At 33.6% G+C, this 17,095-nt stretch overlaps 1 protein-coding gene across 1 annotated transcript in view; it reads right to left on the reverse strand.

Annotated features, from left to right (window-relative positions):
• The window catches only part of KCNH7 (potassium channel, voltage gated eag related subfamily H, member 7), a 554,351-nt gene that overhangs the window by 124,090 nt on the left and 413,166 nt on the right, over nucleotides 1-17,095 (reverse strand). Inside the window, exons 4-5 of the mRNA XM_012655830.1 lie at nucleotides 12,384-12,812; nucleotides 7,850-7,870 (exon numbers count right to left, since the gene is read on the reverse strand). Coding sequence (XP_012511284.1) covers nucleotides 7,850-7,870; nucleotides 12,384-12,812 — 450 coding nt within the window. The remainder of the gene's footprint in view (nucleotides 1-7,849; nucleotides 7,871-12,383; nucleotides 12,813-17,095) is intronic.

Genomic DNA, 17,095 nt, shown 5'->3' on the forward strand with positions numbered 1-17,095 from the left:
TGCAGCCGGCTGATAACTGAACACAGGGTTTGCAGTCACTTTCTGCCACACAGAGTGGCGTGTGAGTATCCAATGACAAGACTGGGTCCTAGCTATGCACCCAGAGAGAAAATGGCAGCTTTAGCCATTAATTGACTTCATTTATTAAAGGCTGGGATAAGAGTTAAAACTCCACTCCCTGTTATTGGTCAAATTCTATCTTCGAAGTTTCTCATGAATTTAATTTTATAATGTGGAAATTATCCAAGGAAGGACTTACCTATGGTTAAAATCATTTTGGCCATGAAAGTTCTGAATAGGTTATTTACCCTGCTCCAATTTGTGTTACTCCCCTGTCTGTGTCACTGAGAAGTGACAAGCCAGCGAGGTTCTTCGTATGCCTCCACTACCTGTATGAGATGCTCCACAGAGCTTTTAGGAGAGTGAAGCTCAAATGAAGGAATTACAGGTAAAGCTGAGAAGGGCAAAATGCCATTGTGTGTGTGTGTATGTGTGTGTGTGTGTGTGTGTGTGTACTCTATTAAAAACTCTAGAACCCTGTGTGGGGTTTTAAAACTTTACTTTCTTGCCTTTTCTTATTTTATTTAGATTTAAGATTGACCACTTTCTAAGAAAAAGAAAAGCTACTATAAAACCATACAAGAAGAATGCTCTGGCAAAGATAACTTACAGTAGAAGTGACCACAGCTAAGTATTAATAATAGGACAAGTCTGGGATTGGTAGAATCTAGTCACTTCTCGTATTACTTTCCTACATAGATTATTTGGCAAGGTGGCAAGACTTATGGTTCTCTTGTTGAGGGTGAGTAGACTGATTAGCTGCATCTTTTGAGATGAATCTATTGTCCATTGCTTATGGAGAGTCAGAAAACGGTCCAAGGAATTTCTTGTGCAATGGGTGATATTACTTATACCATTATTTAGTGCTTAAAAATTAACATCAGGAAGAATTTTATAAAAATCTTTAGCCTGCTGTTGTTATACAGTCATTATCTTTGTGCCCCAGAGAGTGGTTAAAACATACAAATTGCATGAATGAAACTGTTAGCACATTTTGCCTTATGTTATTTTTTTTTCTCTGTTCAAAATGAAATTAATACATTACAGGGATTGAAATGTACTTTAAGCACCAAGCAAGGAATAAACAGTTTAAAATTAGACCTATTAGACTTATAGATTGTTCATTTTGGACTACATGATCAATCAATTCAGGTCAAAGATGATGCTAAGAAACAATGCCCATTATTTTGTGCATTACTACTGTAGGGAAAAACCACACTATATTTGTCTATAAAAGTTTACATTTGTTTATTCTAAAGGTTTAAAATAATTTTAAGAAAAATTTTATAAATTTAACAAATATTGTGTTTCCTGAGTTGCTTTTCTGTTCATTCCCTGAGTCTTATCATGATGATAACCAAGTCTACCTAGGTGAAAAATGTCATTGAGCTCTCTGGGTATTTATTTTCATTTATGTTCTCATTTGCATATAATCATCACTCTCTTTTCTATTTATACAAGTATAGAAAGAAGAGCCAAGGTGACACCAAATTAATCTAGCCTTCAGATAGGTTTCTCTTTTTGAAGCATTCTATGGCCACATTCCAGGCCTATATCTTAATATTTAAAATTTGTAAATTTTGCTAGTACCTCAGACTTCTTCGACAGTGCCTTTCCCCCAACTCTAATGTCATATTTTCACTTCTTAGGTAATTTAACTGCATACAGGGATACTGGCAAGAGATTATAGATAGTGGAGCTCAGGTATATAGTTAAACTGTATTTAAAACCCTTAAGCCCATCTATGAATCCGCTTTCTATATCATCCTTCTTATGTTGGATTTCTGTAGCAAATTGTCAAAGGAGTTGTTTAAAATCTTGGGTAAAAACATAGCTCATTTATGATGTTACCAGACTTAGAAAGACACTGTTAATGTACTTTAGTTGTCCTTGTGACCAGTTCCAATTAACTCCACTGAACTGGCTACACATTCAAGCACACAGTCTCAACTATGGCAGTGCTTCCCCCTAGGGGACATTTGTGGGGACATTTTTGGTTGCCCCAATGATGGGAGCATTTGAATGTCACAATTTTCTCACCTTGAAAAATTGTCCCAATGGCATTTACATAGGTAAAAAGCCTGTTCATAGCGACCTGAACCTCGAACCTGTTTCACAGATAAACAGCACAATGTGCTTTTTATATGATTTTCATATACCTTGAGATTTCCAGAGCGACAACAACCATGCAGAGGGAAGATTATACATCGTTTTGTTCAGAATTTTATCAAAAGTTCTTCATCATTTTGGAAAATTATGTCACTTAGAGCTACACTCTTTATAGCATGTGAGTGGCCAATACGAAATTTCAGAGTTCAGGTTACAATCTGTGTTTGTTTGTAGCTGTCATGTGCAGTATGTAAGCTAACAGATTTGAGTCTTCTTTATCAGTGTTGAGGCCAAATGTTATTAAATTTGCAGAGAATTACAGGAATCACATTAAAACCATTAATAAAAATCCTTTCAAAAATATTTCATATCATTATCCTCCTATATACGTAAAATGACGTGTGGTACAATGAAAAGGAATTTATGAATTCAAAACTAAACACTTGAAATTATTTACTTGTCTTAGGGTTGTCTGTTGGTTTTCAATCTCATTCTAATAACTCCTTAGAGATCTGCCATGACTTCTCTATAATGTCTTGATTGCCATTCCTTTTGCAATTCATCTTCCAGCTCCCATTACTTAACAAGGCATATGGTTTGCAAGGTGTCTTTTAAGTATCAGAGAATGAATATATGCCCTGACATCTGCTGGGATTTCTTTCTTCTGTGAAATTCATTACCATTGTATTTTATCACATAGGGTATCATTTTATTCTATTCTTTTATTTGTTTTTAATTTTTTTTCCACAAAGGGTATTGTTTTGACACTACAGTTAAAAGCACGGGCCATCTCATTTGTGAGAATATTATACTTTCTCATTTTCTAAATTTTTCTTGATATATTATACATAATTTAATTTTGGCTATTTCTCATTTTTAAAATCCATGTATAAATAAGTCTGATCTATTATTATTGACCCCAGTGATGGTTTTTATTTTGTTGTCCATCCATACTCCTGCTCTGTTATTTTTTCTGGGACTTATATAAAATGTTTTCTTAATGTCCTTAATGTTAAAAGCCAAATATGTCTGATTATTATATTATGTCTTCTAGTGTAGTTATATTTGAACACTAACATATTGATACAAATATCGTTTTATTATAAACTGCTTTCTCTTTATTTCTCCTTTATAGTACAGTTAGGGAAACATGTTGATGTTTTAAAATAGTAAAATGATCTCTGAATTTAATTTAGGATAGTAAGATGAGTATAACAAAATATTTGTTGAAAGAAGTGACATGCATCTGATATGGTTGAGAAACTGGGTGATAAAATGGTTCACTCAGATTTGGCCCCAGAATTTGCAACTTCATTGCAGTCTCTATTTTAGCTTCTCTTATTTTCTGGTAGAAAAACCTTCTAAACAGTTACTCTATTTTGTTTTCTTTTTAGGATTTTAGTCTTGAAGAATTAATCTGGATTTTCTTTTAAATCTATACATTTAATGAATTCAGCAAAACTTAAAATAACTTAAGCATGCTACTTAGATAAGGCATTTACAATTTATTTCATCCCATGTAACAAAGATCATTATGCTTCTTTTTACTGATTTTAAAGCATATGTATATATGCAGAAGTCTTTCAGAGTCTCCAAGATGATTAGTATTGGCTTAGGTTCCTTTAAACCCTTCTAAATTCTAATGAAAAAAAATGCCAACATTTTAACTAATGTAGTTATTAACAATACCTTATTTCACCAACTATAAACCCAAGCAGACAGGCTATGAGGCCAAAAGGAAATAAGAACCAAAGACTAGAAATCAGAATACAGGGTTTCCTACCTCCTAGGTCTATATTCAGAGAGGCGTGGGTTGAGGCTTTAAAGGTGAAAGGCAGCCTCACTGAGAGTGATCATGAACAGATGGGATTAAGGATTCTAATGAAAGAAAGAAGAATAACCTGGAAAACAAAGTAAATGAATTTAAAGAAAATGAACGGGTAGAAATAAAGGGAAAAATAGATTCAATAGAAAGGGATGTAAAACTGAAAAGTATATAGGAGGACTTGATGCTCTTTAGAAAAGTGTTTGCGAGATGGATGACCAGATTAAATTTTTCAATATATTAGGAGAAGATGGAAAACAGGTGACCAAGTAGACTAAGCCAACAGCTGGGTAAAGCTTTAATATATTACAAGTGTCTGATTAAATAGAAAGTAGGCCAGTTTCCAGCTACAAATGCATACCCTACATTTAGACATCAGGCTAGAGGCTAAAGCAACAACTGGGAAGAATTTTAGATTAAAGATATTTAAATTTTATATGATGAGGCTATTTAAATTTATCATGAGTTATGAGATGCTAAAGGAAAATATATCCTTTTTTAGGTGGTGCTGGAAATGTAGCTAAGGACATCTGATAGAATTTTTTAAAATAATGTTTTTTTTTTTTTTTAAAGTCACTGTTTTTGAGGGCCAAATGAAATAGGAAAGAAGGAAATCAAAAGGACTAAGGTTGTTTTACAATCATCTGTCTTTGTACGTTATTTCTTAGGGGACTGGGTTTATTTGGCAAAAGTTGAATAAAATCCAAATTGCTTAAATGCTTTATTTAACATTAAAGAAAATGAAAATGCAGTGTTTAGTAATTAAACTTTGTAAAAGAACACCGCCAATAAGCATAACGCAACCAGTTTAACATTTACAAATATCAGAAGTCATCATATCTGTATTCAATATCCACACTATTTCAGTACATGACACATAATTTACAGAGAAAAAAATTGTCACCATTGAAAATCAATTTTCAAATCTTTAGAAGACCACAAGATATTGGGTAATGGCCAGTGTAGCTTATAAGAAACAAGTCGTATCAGATCAATTTATTTCCTTTATGAGTCTAACAGTTTTCATGGCTAGAGAGGAGGTGAAAGCTGCAACAAATCTTGAGAATAGTCTTGTTTCTAACTCATATGACAGATTCTTAGACAAGCTGAAAAATGAACATCCCAATGTCAGAGGGCTGCAGAATTACTTGAGATTATAAGGAGATGGCAAAATTGTATTAATGACTTATTTACTAAATGGAGTAAGTGGGGTAACTTTTTATTGATAACTTGGAAAGCAGAATAGGCAGAGTAACAACTAAGTTTGAGGCAAAAATTAGTTTATGAGTAATTGGGGTAGGATTAGATCCCCCCTCACATATTAGAGAAATTGTTAAAAATTACAATGCATACATATGTATATACAGAATATACTATTTATTTGAAATAACTTTTCCTCTCTTTGGTGATAGGTTATACTTTATAAAAGGAACTCTGAAATGTTATTTTAAGAGAGTGCTAAGGAGATTTATTAAAGGGAAGCAAAATTGATTCTAAGATTAAGTGGAAATTATTTAGTTTTAGAAGAAAAGATTGAGTACCAATTTACTGTCTTTTTACTGTGATATTACGTCAAGATTAGCAGTAGCCAGCTAATATCTCTGTCCACTGGAGATAGATGAAGGGAAAGAAAATTACATTTCAGCAAGAAGGATTTAGGTTAGCTCTTTGTGTAACAGGCACTAAAACAGACTTCCTGAGAAAGTTAAAGAACCTCCTCTGGAGATCAAGATGCCCGTACCGCCTGTGTAAGGGATTTACACCAGTGCCTCACCTGAAGATAATAAACCAGGTGACCTTGAAGACCTTCCAAAGGCATTCCTAAATTATTTATCTTATTTTGGTAAAGAAATGATTTTTTGGTTGAGTTAGGTATTGAAATAATTAACTGTAATTATGCCTTTTTGCACACAAAGCAGTATAGAAATCTTTTATTTTTTAATCTTTTGTGAAATCTGGTTTAGAAGCAAAGCCCAAAATATTTTTAAAGTACACTTTATGTGTTGTCCTATATTATTTTTAGCATATTAATTGCTCTGTGAAAATCTTGAAGAGGCAGATACTTAAATTTTGTTTAATAGTTTATAAAACCAGAGCCTGAAAAAACCCCAAAAACTTTGGAGTGCATATTTACATGAAACTTTATTAAGTTTGCAAATTTTTTCTCCAATTTGGGGATATAACTTCATAAATATTACTATGTGAAAACTTTCTACAATGTTTTAGAGATTCTTAATTCCAAATTCTGACTTTGATGATCCTACGATATACTTTGAATTGTGATTATAAAACTGATGTGTAATCTGAGATCTATATAAGTAATAGAGAACATTCTTATTTAAAAACTATTGCTATTAAAAAATGAGGGGTTGAGAAAAAGGTATTGGAAATTAAATGGATTAGTTTATGAGACTAAAATAAAGTTATTATAGTTTGACAAATATGTGAACTACTAGTTTGGAAGATGGGCAAGCCCAATTTTCTATTTATTGAAAAAAATTAATTTCTCCTTGGAAAAAAATCACTGGAAAATTAATGTCTACTAATTTACTGCTAATTGTTAAATCCTAAAGCCAGTTGGCAAGAGCCATCTGTATCCTGTTTCTTGAGGATACATTCTGAATTACGTCAATGCAAACCACCACCCCAGCTGACACTAATTTACTCCCTTTTAGAAATCACAGTGGACAGGCAAAAAAATAAAAATAATAATAATAATGATGGGGGTTACCGGCACAGACCTTTTTTTGAAATGCTTAACAACAGAAAAGTCAGGGTGTTGGTGTGAGGTTAGGGGGAAACTGTCATAATTTCCTTCATTTTCAAATTACCCTGGGCTGCTGACAAGAAAACATCTTTGGTTTCTAGTACTATTAATTCATAACCATCGCCAGCTCTGAATTAATTAGTAGCAATTGAGAAATCAATATACAAAACTACACAGCGGTCAGAGTAGCAGTGACATACAGAAGAGGCCAAAACAATGAATTCTAAGTAATGATGGTTACTGGTGGAGACGTGTTCATGCAACACACATGCACAAAATGAGTCACTGTCACCATTTGCACACCCACAGCAGCATGCATGGCTTATGGGAAAAGACCAAGCCCAATAGTTTTCAATTTGATGAGAATAATATGATTATTATATTTTGTGATCCTTGTATCTACTATGATATAGTAGAAAATAGAAGTGAGTTTCCAATTTTTAGCCCAATCCAAATTTATCCAGAGTATTGCCCAGTTAGACATTACCCTATGGTAGCTGTAGGTCATGCCAGTGATTTCAGAATAATATAGAACACAATTAAAATGATTGAAATATTATATAGATAAATAGAAAATGACTATCATGCAAGTACAGTTTACTACTACAGTAAGCTTAAAACCATACCCCCTGCCATCCAGGAACGTGAAACTAGTTTTAAGGAAACAAAAGAGGAACAAGTGAAGTGATGCTGTAATGTAGCACTTTGTTTATTTTACTTAATCTTGTACTCAAAATGTTTTGTTTTTTTTTTTCTGAAATAGGCTTATGTGCCTCTTTCACAGTGGAATATATTTAGCTTGATATTTGTTTCTTTCCAAATGATGTAGATATTTAGGAAGTGTTCATTGTCAACCTAGGCTTACACTTCTTTCAGGCAAAAGGAGTTTATAATCATTTTGGTGATGCAGCTGTGAAAGTAGCAATGTCTCCAGCAAAATCAAGCCATGATGTCTCCACCAGGCACCTGGACTAGCTAAGGGCAGCGTGAAGATGTTGCATTGAACAGGGCATACAGCAGGCAAGTTAACATGCCGAGTAAAGGGGCACTTTGAACATCAGATGGTGAAATTTGAGTTCGTACATTACCTTTGACATTGCGACCATTGTCTGTTTTGAGTATATAAGGATAAAAAAGAGAGAGAAATAGAAAAAGAAGACTAAAATTATATTATGTATACATTGAATTACCTCTGTGAAAACAATCAGAGAAAATAGGAAGTAATGATGGAAAATTTATCTTAGATTGAGATTAACATTGTGTACTATTCAACCAAGTAAAATGCATATACTAAAATGGTATCTGCCATAATAGACATTCTTGTCTAAATATGTGAAACATTTATCTCAATTTAAATAGATTTCAAGGTACAGATTTTATAACTATGACAGTTTAGATAAAGACATCCCCAGCTGCCAGCAGTTATGACAAAACTTTCAACCTTGTCAGAAGCCAATTTTAGGGTCTCCTGAATACCACTTAGAATATACTCAAAGGAAGACTACACAGCATTTTATATGTTAAGTAATTTTTAAGTATAATTGAATTTAGTATGTTAATAAGGAAAATGTTTCTAAGATAACAGTTTACCTTAATAAACTAACTTGCATTAGTAATCACAATTTTATTAACTACCCACCTCCCAATGTTGTTCGATATGTATTTTGAAAATAGCAAATATAGCTCAAATAGTCATTCTCAGGCAAAAATAATTTCAATAAATCAGTGAAAGATTTGACTGTTTAAAGAAAAGGTAAACATTTTTAATTTATGCTGTCACAATGTACTCAGTGTAATACCTAGGATATTTAGGACATTGATTTGTAATGAAATGGCTGTTTTTAAATCTTAGAGTGGAGTGTTTTCAAATTTGAGATTAGCAATCTAAATGTTGTATACTGGTTACTAACAAAATATGTATTACTAGCTTTGAAACATACAAGCTTAAAATAAATGTCACGGTCATATCAAAACCATTCAATTCGTCCAAGATTTGTAAAATCTGTTCAATATTTTGTTGACATCTATGTTAACACTGTGCACATTTAAAATCTTTTGATATATCATAATTGTTTCAAAGCTTACAATTGAAATAATTCCAATAGTGTGGTATACTGATTTGCTATAGTAGACATTGCCTTGGATAGAGATATACAGATAAAATGTGGCCTTAGACAAAAACTCTCTTCCTTCTTTGAGAGAATCACAAAAAGCAAATAAGGATAGTGGAAGAGTTCTTGATTACACAGAATTAAGGTATCCATCAGACGCTGGGTCCAAAAGCTTGTTACATATATGAAATATTTATCTCAACTTAAATAGATTCCAAGTATAGCAACAACTGCTTGCAAATGGTTATAAATTATAACTCTGTTCACCAAACCAAAAATTATATAAAAAGATTTACAAATTCCAAAAACTAACAAAAAGTTACATTGTACAGTTAATGCTGCTTTGGCAGTCTAAGGCAGAGTGTGTGGCTTGTGCACTGGTACTAGCTGAGATCTGCTTGTTACTCTTCCATGACAATGTAAGTGCAGAAATCAGAGCAAGTATCTGGACTCTTTTGTAGAACTTTTATAGAGCAATTGTTGGTCTGTTCAATCTAATAATAAAACAATTGGGGTTCATATTTTGTATGTCTATTTTTTAAAATTTCATTTTTCTAACAGTGCATTTTTATTGCATTTACAAAGGTATTGGTCAGTGACAGATTAGAAAAGAATTGTGGTCACAGAATGGTTTGAAAAGTGCAGTTCTAAGGTCCTTGATGATAATGAAGATTAAATGGGGAAATGATGTAAAACATTATACATGAATAGGAAGTTCTTCTATTTGAATGAGGAGACAACTATCTGAATTCAAAATCTAGTTCATGTGGGATTTAACCTGTCAACCAGTTACATGAATTCATAAAACTAAAATTTGTTTTAAAAGCTTTCCATCTTCCTTTATCAATGGCTCCATTTCTAAAATATACCAAATTATGTAGTCTTAGGAAGTGTGGTTTCTTCTATGCTGATCAGTGATTTTGTAGCTAAAATTGCTCTAAAGCTGAAGTACAAAATACCCTCTGAATTTATCAATCTATAGTCACACATTGATTATAGCATCTGCAAGAAAGTCATACTTTTCTGAAAATAGCTGAGTTTGGGTGGGGGAGAAAAATTGAGGATAATTTTAGCATAGAGTGTTATGTATAGTACCTGTACTGAGAAATCCAAAAATATTAAATAATTCTTTCCCATAATTGTATCAGTAACTGTATACTAAATGGAGAGCACATAAATTGAAAACAATGAAGTTAAATCATGAAATCTGATCTAAACTACTCAGCATCACTGTCAAAACACAGGCTAAGTCTGTACGATGCACTGATTATGTATTAGTTTGATTTTCAAATTCACTGTTTCTGAATGTTATTATACCGCCATTATTGTGGAACTCAGCTTCTCTCTGGGGAATCTGTGAAAGGGCAATCTCTGAAAAGTCAATCTCTGAAGAGTTGCTAAAAATGACTACACTAACTGGACTAACTAAAACCTATATGGTTCATTTGAATTATGATATTGGATTTATTGTTGCTGTCCATCCATGGTACTCACTGAGCAAAGATCAAATTATAGAGGTTTTATTCTGTCAGAAAATATCAATTCTGCCATTACTAAATGGTATGGGGCCTTAGATAACTATTTGGTTTGGGAATTGGCCTTGATTTTATTTTCTTTTTGACCTTCTTTGGCCCACAGATTAAAATGGATGTGCTAATTGCTCTTGTATCTGTTTCTTAGATATTGATTTATTTTTCCTTGAGTTTTTTTCTGCCAACTCTTTCACCTGTTCTGTCTTCTCTACTTCATTGTGTCCTTTAAATAAATATCCTTAACATGATTCAATTCTAATATTATACATTGGTTTAAATTCAGAGTAGTATGGAGCAGATAATTCATTATTCCTGATGTATGTGATTTTGGAATGTAATTGATGAGCACAATCTTCTCAATGTCACACCAACATTTATCAAGTATCTGCCATGAAGTAGACAATTGTGCTGGATACTGAGGAGCTCCTAAGAGCCATCTGAACTCCTCTCTGTAAGAGCACCTATGCTAGAGGAGCTCACAACGACATAATCATTTGATTGCATATCTAACAAGAATGACAGACATATAATACATATGAAATATAGAGTGTAATAAATGCTATACTATATGTAAATGTTGCTTTGCACCCTCAGGTTTGGAATCATTTAATTCTTGTTGCGTGGGAAAGGGGAAATAGATCTCTGCAGCTGAGTAGTAGTGTGAGGAGGGACAAAGTGAGGAAGAGTATTCCACGCAGAACAAAATAATGAAGTAAGAAAACATCTGACACATTTTAGGAAAAGGCGAATCACGCCTGTACAAGTATAGAATAGAGTATATGTATTATAGGGGAAGGAGTCTTGCTAGGGCTAGAAATGAGGCTTAAAAGATAACCGTGATCAGCTGACAAAGTGCCTAGTACCCACACTAAGGATTTATGTTTTAAAAAGAAAACTAGCTTGAGCATGGACAGCAGGCCTCTCAAGAACACAAATCTGTAGGAGTCAGAAAAGTGGGGTCAGACTCCCTGGGGAAAGTTCAGAGACTCCACAGTCCCCTCCTATGGCACGGTTTCATGGAAGAGCAGGAGGGAGAGAGGAAAATCATTGTATGGATTTGATTGTGGACTCTGGAGACGGGCAGTTCTTGGATTGAAGCGAGGCTCTGACACTGACTAGATCTGTAACCTTGGGCTAGTTATTTATTTAACATATCTAAACCTCAGTTTCCCCATCTAGAAAATAGGGCTTAAAAAGAGTTCCTAATTTACAGAGTTGTTATGAGAATTAAATGAGAATTAATGTGTGTCTAGCACTTACACTGCTTCAAACATTGTAAATAATGTTATCCATTTTTATGTCAATGATTAATTATTTCTGTCATTACTTTTTAAGCATCCCTACTTTCACTACTGGCTCATATAAGTATGTGAATATAAAGAGGGCAGGGAGAAATAAATGAATTCTAACTTTGCTTTTCAAGTTACTTTTGGTTGTGATCAGAACTTTCAGGAATTTTTTCCTCCTCAATTTTCCCCTTCCTTCTACCTATTCTGCAACCCTGTCAGCTTATAGCTTTTTGATCACTCCGTACATCACATTTCATACACCCCTCCCTACGGAAGGAGTTGGTCAATGAAACAGTCCTGTGTTGGCACGTCATTCTTCCTTCCTAGGGTGTGATCACTTGTTAAATGCAGCAAAATTTATTATGCTTGAGATAATAGTGTTCATCACCTAAGCACATCTTGTAATAAACATTAATTAATTAACATTCCAAGAAGTAGGCAGATAATGGTTATCATACTATTTCAGAAAGACAGATAAAGAAGCCAGAAGAAATCAAATTACTCACTAGAGTTCAAAGAGGAAATCAGTAACAATTCTGAATGTGGAACTCACATTTTTAATAGCCTTTAATCACATTTCTTTCCCCAAGGCATAAGAATTAATGTTGAGATTAAAAACAATATGGAAACAACCTTTTATTACCCATTAATTCATGTTTCCATTTTTTTTTTTTTTTAAATCAAACATACCTTCACTGGCATGCCGGTCTCTAAATATGTTCTTGGGGTGCACATTGAATCCTTCTATATCATGAACTGAAGATGCTCTCCGTATACTGCAAATGCTTTCCTTTGATCTGGAATGGGTCAGCTGGGAACCTGACTGCAGTCTGTCAGGGTAGAGTCGGTCCCATTGCCTTTTGGGGGAGGAATGATCAAGAGGTCCAGATATATTCACCAAAGGAGAACATTTGCTGGGCTGTATCAAAGCTTTCGTATCATCTGCTTCAGAGGGGCTGCAGCTTTCTTTTGTAGGAGACTTAAAGTGCTTCATGGCTACTGAATCATCACTGTGTTTAGATGAATCAATTACTACCATATCAGGGTCTTCTTGCGGTAAGGACTGCTTTCTGTAAGTGAGAACTCTCAGAGCAGGGAACTTGAAACCAAAAAGTTTCCCTAGAAATGGAAACAGAAAAGAGCATTATTATAGGACAAAAGATATATCCCATAGCAAAAACAAACATTGTTGACTCATATTGAAGCAACGTGTAAAAAGAATTATTAATCAACACCTAATTAAGTCAGCTGGAGTTGGAATGAGGGATATTGTAAAAAACTTCTCTGAGGCCAATACGACATATCATATAAGTAGTAAGAAAATACTAAAATAATTGTATCATGTTTGTAATGATTAGATATACTTCAGTGGCATGAAAGCATTATATAGATGACAGGAGACTTTCAGTTTTAAAAAACAGATGTATCCACAATACATCCACTTTTCTAGGGAATGTAAAGGATGAACACACTTTAGGTAAGAAAAGAAGGGATAGAGTATCATATGCAAGGGACAGACACAGGAATGGGTACAGTGTATGTGTATGTGGGGAGGGCCACGGGGAGTTAATGCAGTAGGAGTATAATGGAAGGAAGTGATGTGAGGTCAGCTGTGTACAAGCAGTTCCTCATTCCATCTGGAATTATTAGATGCTTTTGGTTTCAAAGAGAGATGGACTGTAAACGTAAAAATTTCTTTGTCCTTTTTTTTTTTGTAGATATTGTTCCAAAATCTGAGAGTATGGCATAAAATGTTATATATATCCCAGAGTGGATAATGCATAGCATGGCAACTAAATATAAACATTAAAGGATAGATATTAAAAATTAAAATATTAGCTAATAAATGTAAACATTAAAAAATTAAACATTCAAATATTAGCTAAATAAACTCACTAGAAGTAAAAAATGCAAATTAAAACAAAAGGATATTATTTTTACACTTTTCAATTTAGCAGTACATAAAAAAAAGCAAAACTCTAGTACTGGCAAGGACTACTGATGGGCATTCTGACACTTTGTTGGTGGGATTGTAAAGTGCTACAAACTCTTTGGAAAGTCATCTGACAATATCTATTAAAATGAAAAAATATATACTTTTCATTTGAATCAGCAACACACATATAAGATATTGCAAAGGCATAAAAACTAGAAATAATCTGAATATCCATTAGAAGGAGAGTGGTTGAATAAATTATGGTATTTTTATACTTTGGAATCTTATGATATTATTTTAAAAACTAAATATGTTAATTCTTTGATTAAGAGGTTATACAAACATAATGTTAAGTAACAAGTTTCAATGCCATGTGCTTATATTATTTTCTTTTTTTAACTTTATTTTAAAAAATGCACTTATTTATTTTATTTCAAAGTATTATGTGTGTACAAATGTTTTTGGCCTCATGGATCACTTTTATAATGCCCGAGTCAGGGTCAAAAGTGTGCAAAAGTGTGCCTGTCACCCAGACAGTATTCACTGTACCCATTAGGTAGGTTTTTGCCCAACCCTTCCACCTACCTCCCCTCTACTTGATTTCCTTTGAGATTTACTTCCTGCTATGCACATGTGTGCTCACCAGTTAGTTTCAATTTAATAGTGAGTACATGTGGTGTTTGTTTTTCCATTTTTTAGATACCTCACTTAGCATAATGGTCTCCAGTTCTATCCAAATTATTGCAAAAGGCATTAAGTCATTCTTCTACATGGCCGAGTAGTATATTCCATGGTATATATATACCGCATTTTGTTAATCCACTCATCAATTGAGGGGCATTCCAGGTCTTTGAAATTCATTCCTAGGGTTGATTCCAAGTCTTTGCAATTATGAATTGTGCTGCAATAAGCATTTGCATGCAGGTGTCTTTTTGATAAAATGATTTCTTTTCCTTTCAGTAAATGCCCAGAAGTGAGATTGCTGGATTAAATGGTAGGTCAACTTTTAGTTCTTTGAGGAATCTCCATACAGTTTTCCACAGAGGCTGTACGAATTTGCAGTCCAACCAACAGTGCATCAGTGTTCCTTTCTCTCTGTATCCATGCCAACATCTATTGTTTTTGGACTTTTTAATAAAGGCCATTCCAACCAAAGTAAGTTGATATCTCATTGTGATTTTAATTTGCATTTCCCTGATGATTAGTGACATTGAGCATTTTTTCATATGTTTATTGGCCATTTGTCTATCTTTTTTGAGAAGCTTCTCTTCATGTCTTTTGTTCACTTTATAATGAGGTTGTTTGCTTTTTTTTTTTTTTGCTGATTTGCTTGAGTTCTTTATAGATTCTGGTTATTAGTCCTTTATCAGATGTATAGCTTAAAAATATTTTCTGCCATTCTGTAGGTTGTCTATTTGCTCTGTTAATTATTTTCTTAGCTGGGAAGAATCTTTTTAATTTAATCAAGTCCAATTTATTTATTTTTGTTGTTGCTGTGATTACCATTGGGGTCTTCTTCATGAATTCTTTGCTTAGGCCAATATCTAGGAGAGATTTTCCAACATTTTCTTCTAGAATTCTTGTAGTTTCATGCCTTACATATAAGTCCTTTATGCATCTTGAATTAATTAATTTTTGTGAGTGGTGACAGATATGGGTCCTGTTTCATTCTTCTGTATGTGGTTATCCAATTTTCCCAGCACCATTTCTTTAATAGGGATTCTTTTCCCTGGTGTATATTGTGGTCTGTTTGGTCAAAGATCGGTTGGCTGTATGTGGATGGTTTTATATCTGGGTTTTCTGTTCTGTTCCATTGGTCTATGTTTCTATTTTTGTGCCAATACCATGCTCTTTTGATTAATATAGCATTGTAGTATAGTTTGAAGTCTGGTAATGTGATGCCTCCTGGTTTGTTTCTTTTGTTTAAGATTGCTTTGGCTATTTGGGCTCTTTTCTGGTTCCACACGAAGTGTAGAATTATTATTTTCTGGATCTGTGGAATATTGGTATTTTGATGTGGATTGCACTGAAACTGTAGATCACTTGGATAGTATGGGCATTTTGACAATGTTGATTCTACCAATTCAGGAGCATGATATGTTTTTCCATTTGTTTGTATCATCTGCAATTTCTGTCCTCAGTATTTCATAGTTTTCTTTGTAGAGATCTTTCACCTTCTTGGTTAAGTATATTCTTGGGAATTTTATTTTCTTTGTAACAATTGTGAATGGAATTGAGTCTTTGACTCTCAGTTGGACTGTTGTTAGTGTATAGGAATGCCACTGATTTGTGTACATTGATTTTGTAACCTGAGACTTTGCTGAATTTATTTATCAATTCCAGGAGTCTCTTGGTGGAATCTTTCAGGTTTTCTAGATATAAGATCATATCATCTGCAAAAAATGATAATTTGACCTCCTCTTCCCTGATTTTGATACACTTAATTTCTTCCTCTTGCCTGATTGCTCTGGCTAGCACTTCCAGCATTATGTTAAATAGAAGTGGTGACAGTGGGCATCCTTGTCTTGTTCCAGTTCTTAGTGGGAATGCTTTCAATTTTTTCCCCGTTCAGTGTGAGGCTGGCTGTGAGTTTGTCATATATGGCTTTTATAATTTTAAGATATATTCCTTCTATGCCTAGTTTGCTGAGGGTTTTAATTGTAAAAAGCATGCTGAATTTTGTCAAACTCTTCTTCTGCATCTATTGAGATGATCATATGATTTCTGTTTTTGCTTCTGTTTATGTGCTAAATCACATCTGTTGATTTATGTATGTTGAACCATCCTTGCATCCCTGGGATGAAGGCCACTTGGTTATGGTGGATTATAACAACAACATCCTATATTTGTTCATATAAGCTGTATGGCAGCAGAGAGAGATGTGGAAGAACACAGCCCAAACTTTTAATGTTGATGAGCTCAGATGGTGGGTTTGTAAGTAGGAAGGTATAGTGTACTGCATTCTTCTTTATATATCTCTATTGTTTTTTTTTTTACATCAAGCATGCATTCCTTTATGAATTAAAAAACCTAATAAAGTAAGTAAAACTTCCTCCCCTCAGAGAAAATGAAAAGATGAAAGCATCCAAACAATAATCTGTAATTGAAAGCTTCTCTAAATATTGTTTACAAGAAAATGCAGTTTGTCTTTTCTATTGCCAGTGTAATAGTTTAAATCTACATCATCCTTAGTGAGTCAGCTTGTCTTTGGGCTACAGTGTTATCTATCTTCTTATATTCTTTAAATGTCATGGGTACCGTTATTTTTAATATATTTACTATGAACTTTTCCTCAATACATTGAAGATAGTTCTAAAACATGGAAGAATACTCCCAAAACTCATGAACTTTCTCTATTTTGAGTACAGTCTTCCAGTGGATGGTTTCATCTATATACATATATTCAATTTTGTCTTTACTCCAATGATTCATAAATTTATATCTCCAGTCAAGATCTCTCATCTCT

Source organism: Propithecus coquereli, unplaced genomic scaffold (genome assembly GCF_000956105.1).
Source record: "Propithecus coquereli isolate 6110/MARCELLA unplaced genomic scaffold, Pcoq_1.0 Scaffold49, whole genome shotgun sequence".
NCBI classification, from domain to species: Eukaryota; Metazoa; Chordata; class Mammalia; order Primates; family Indriidae; genus Propithecus; species Propithecus coquereli.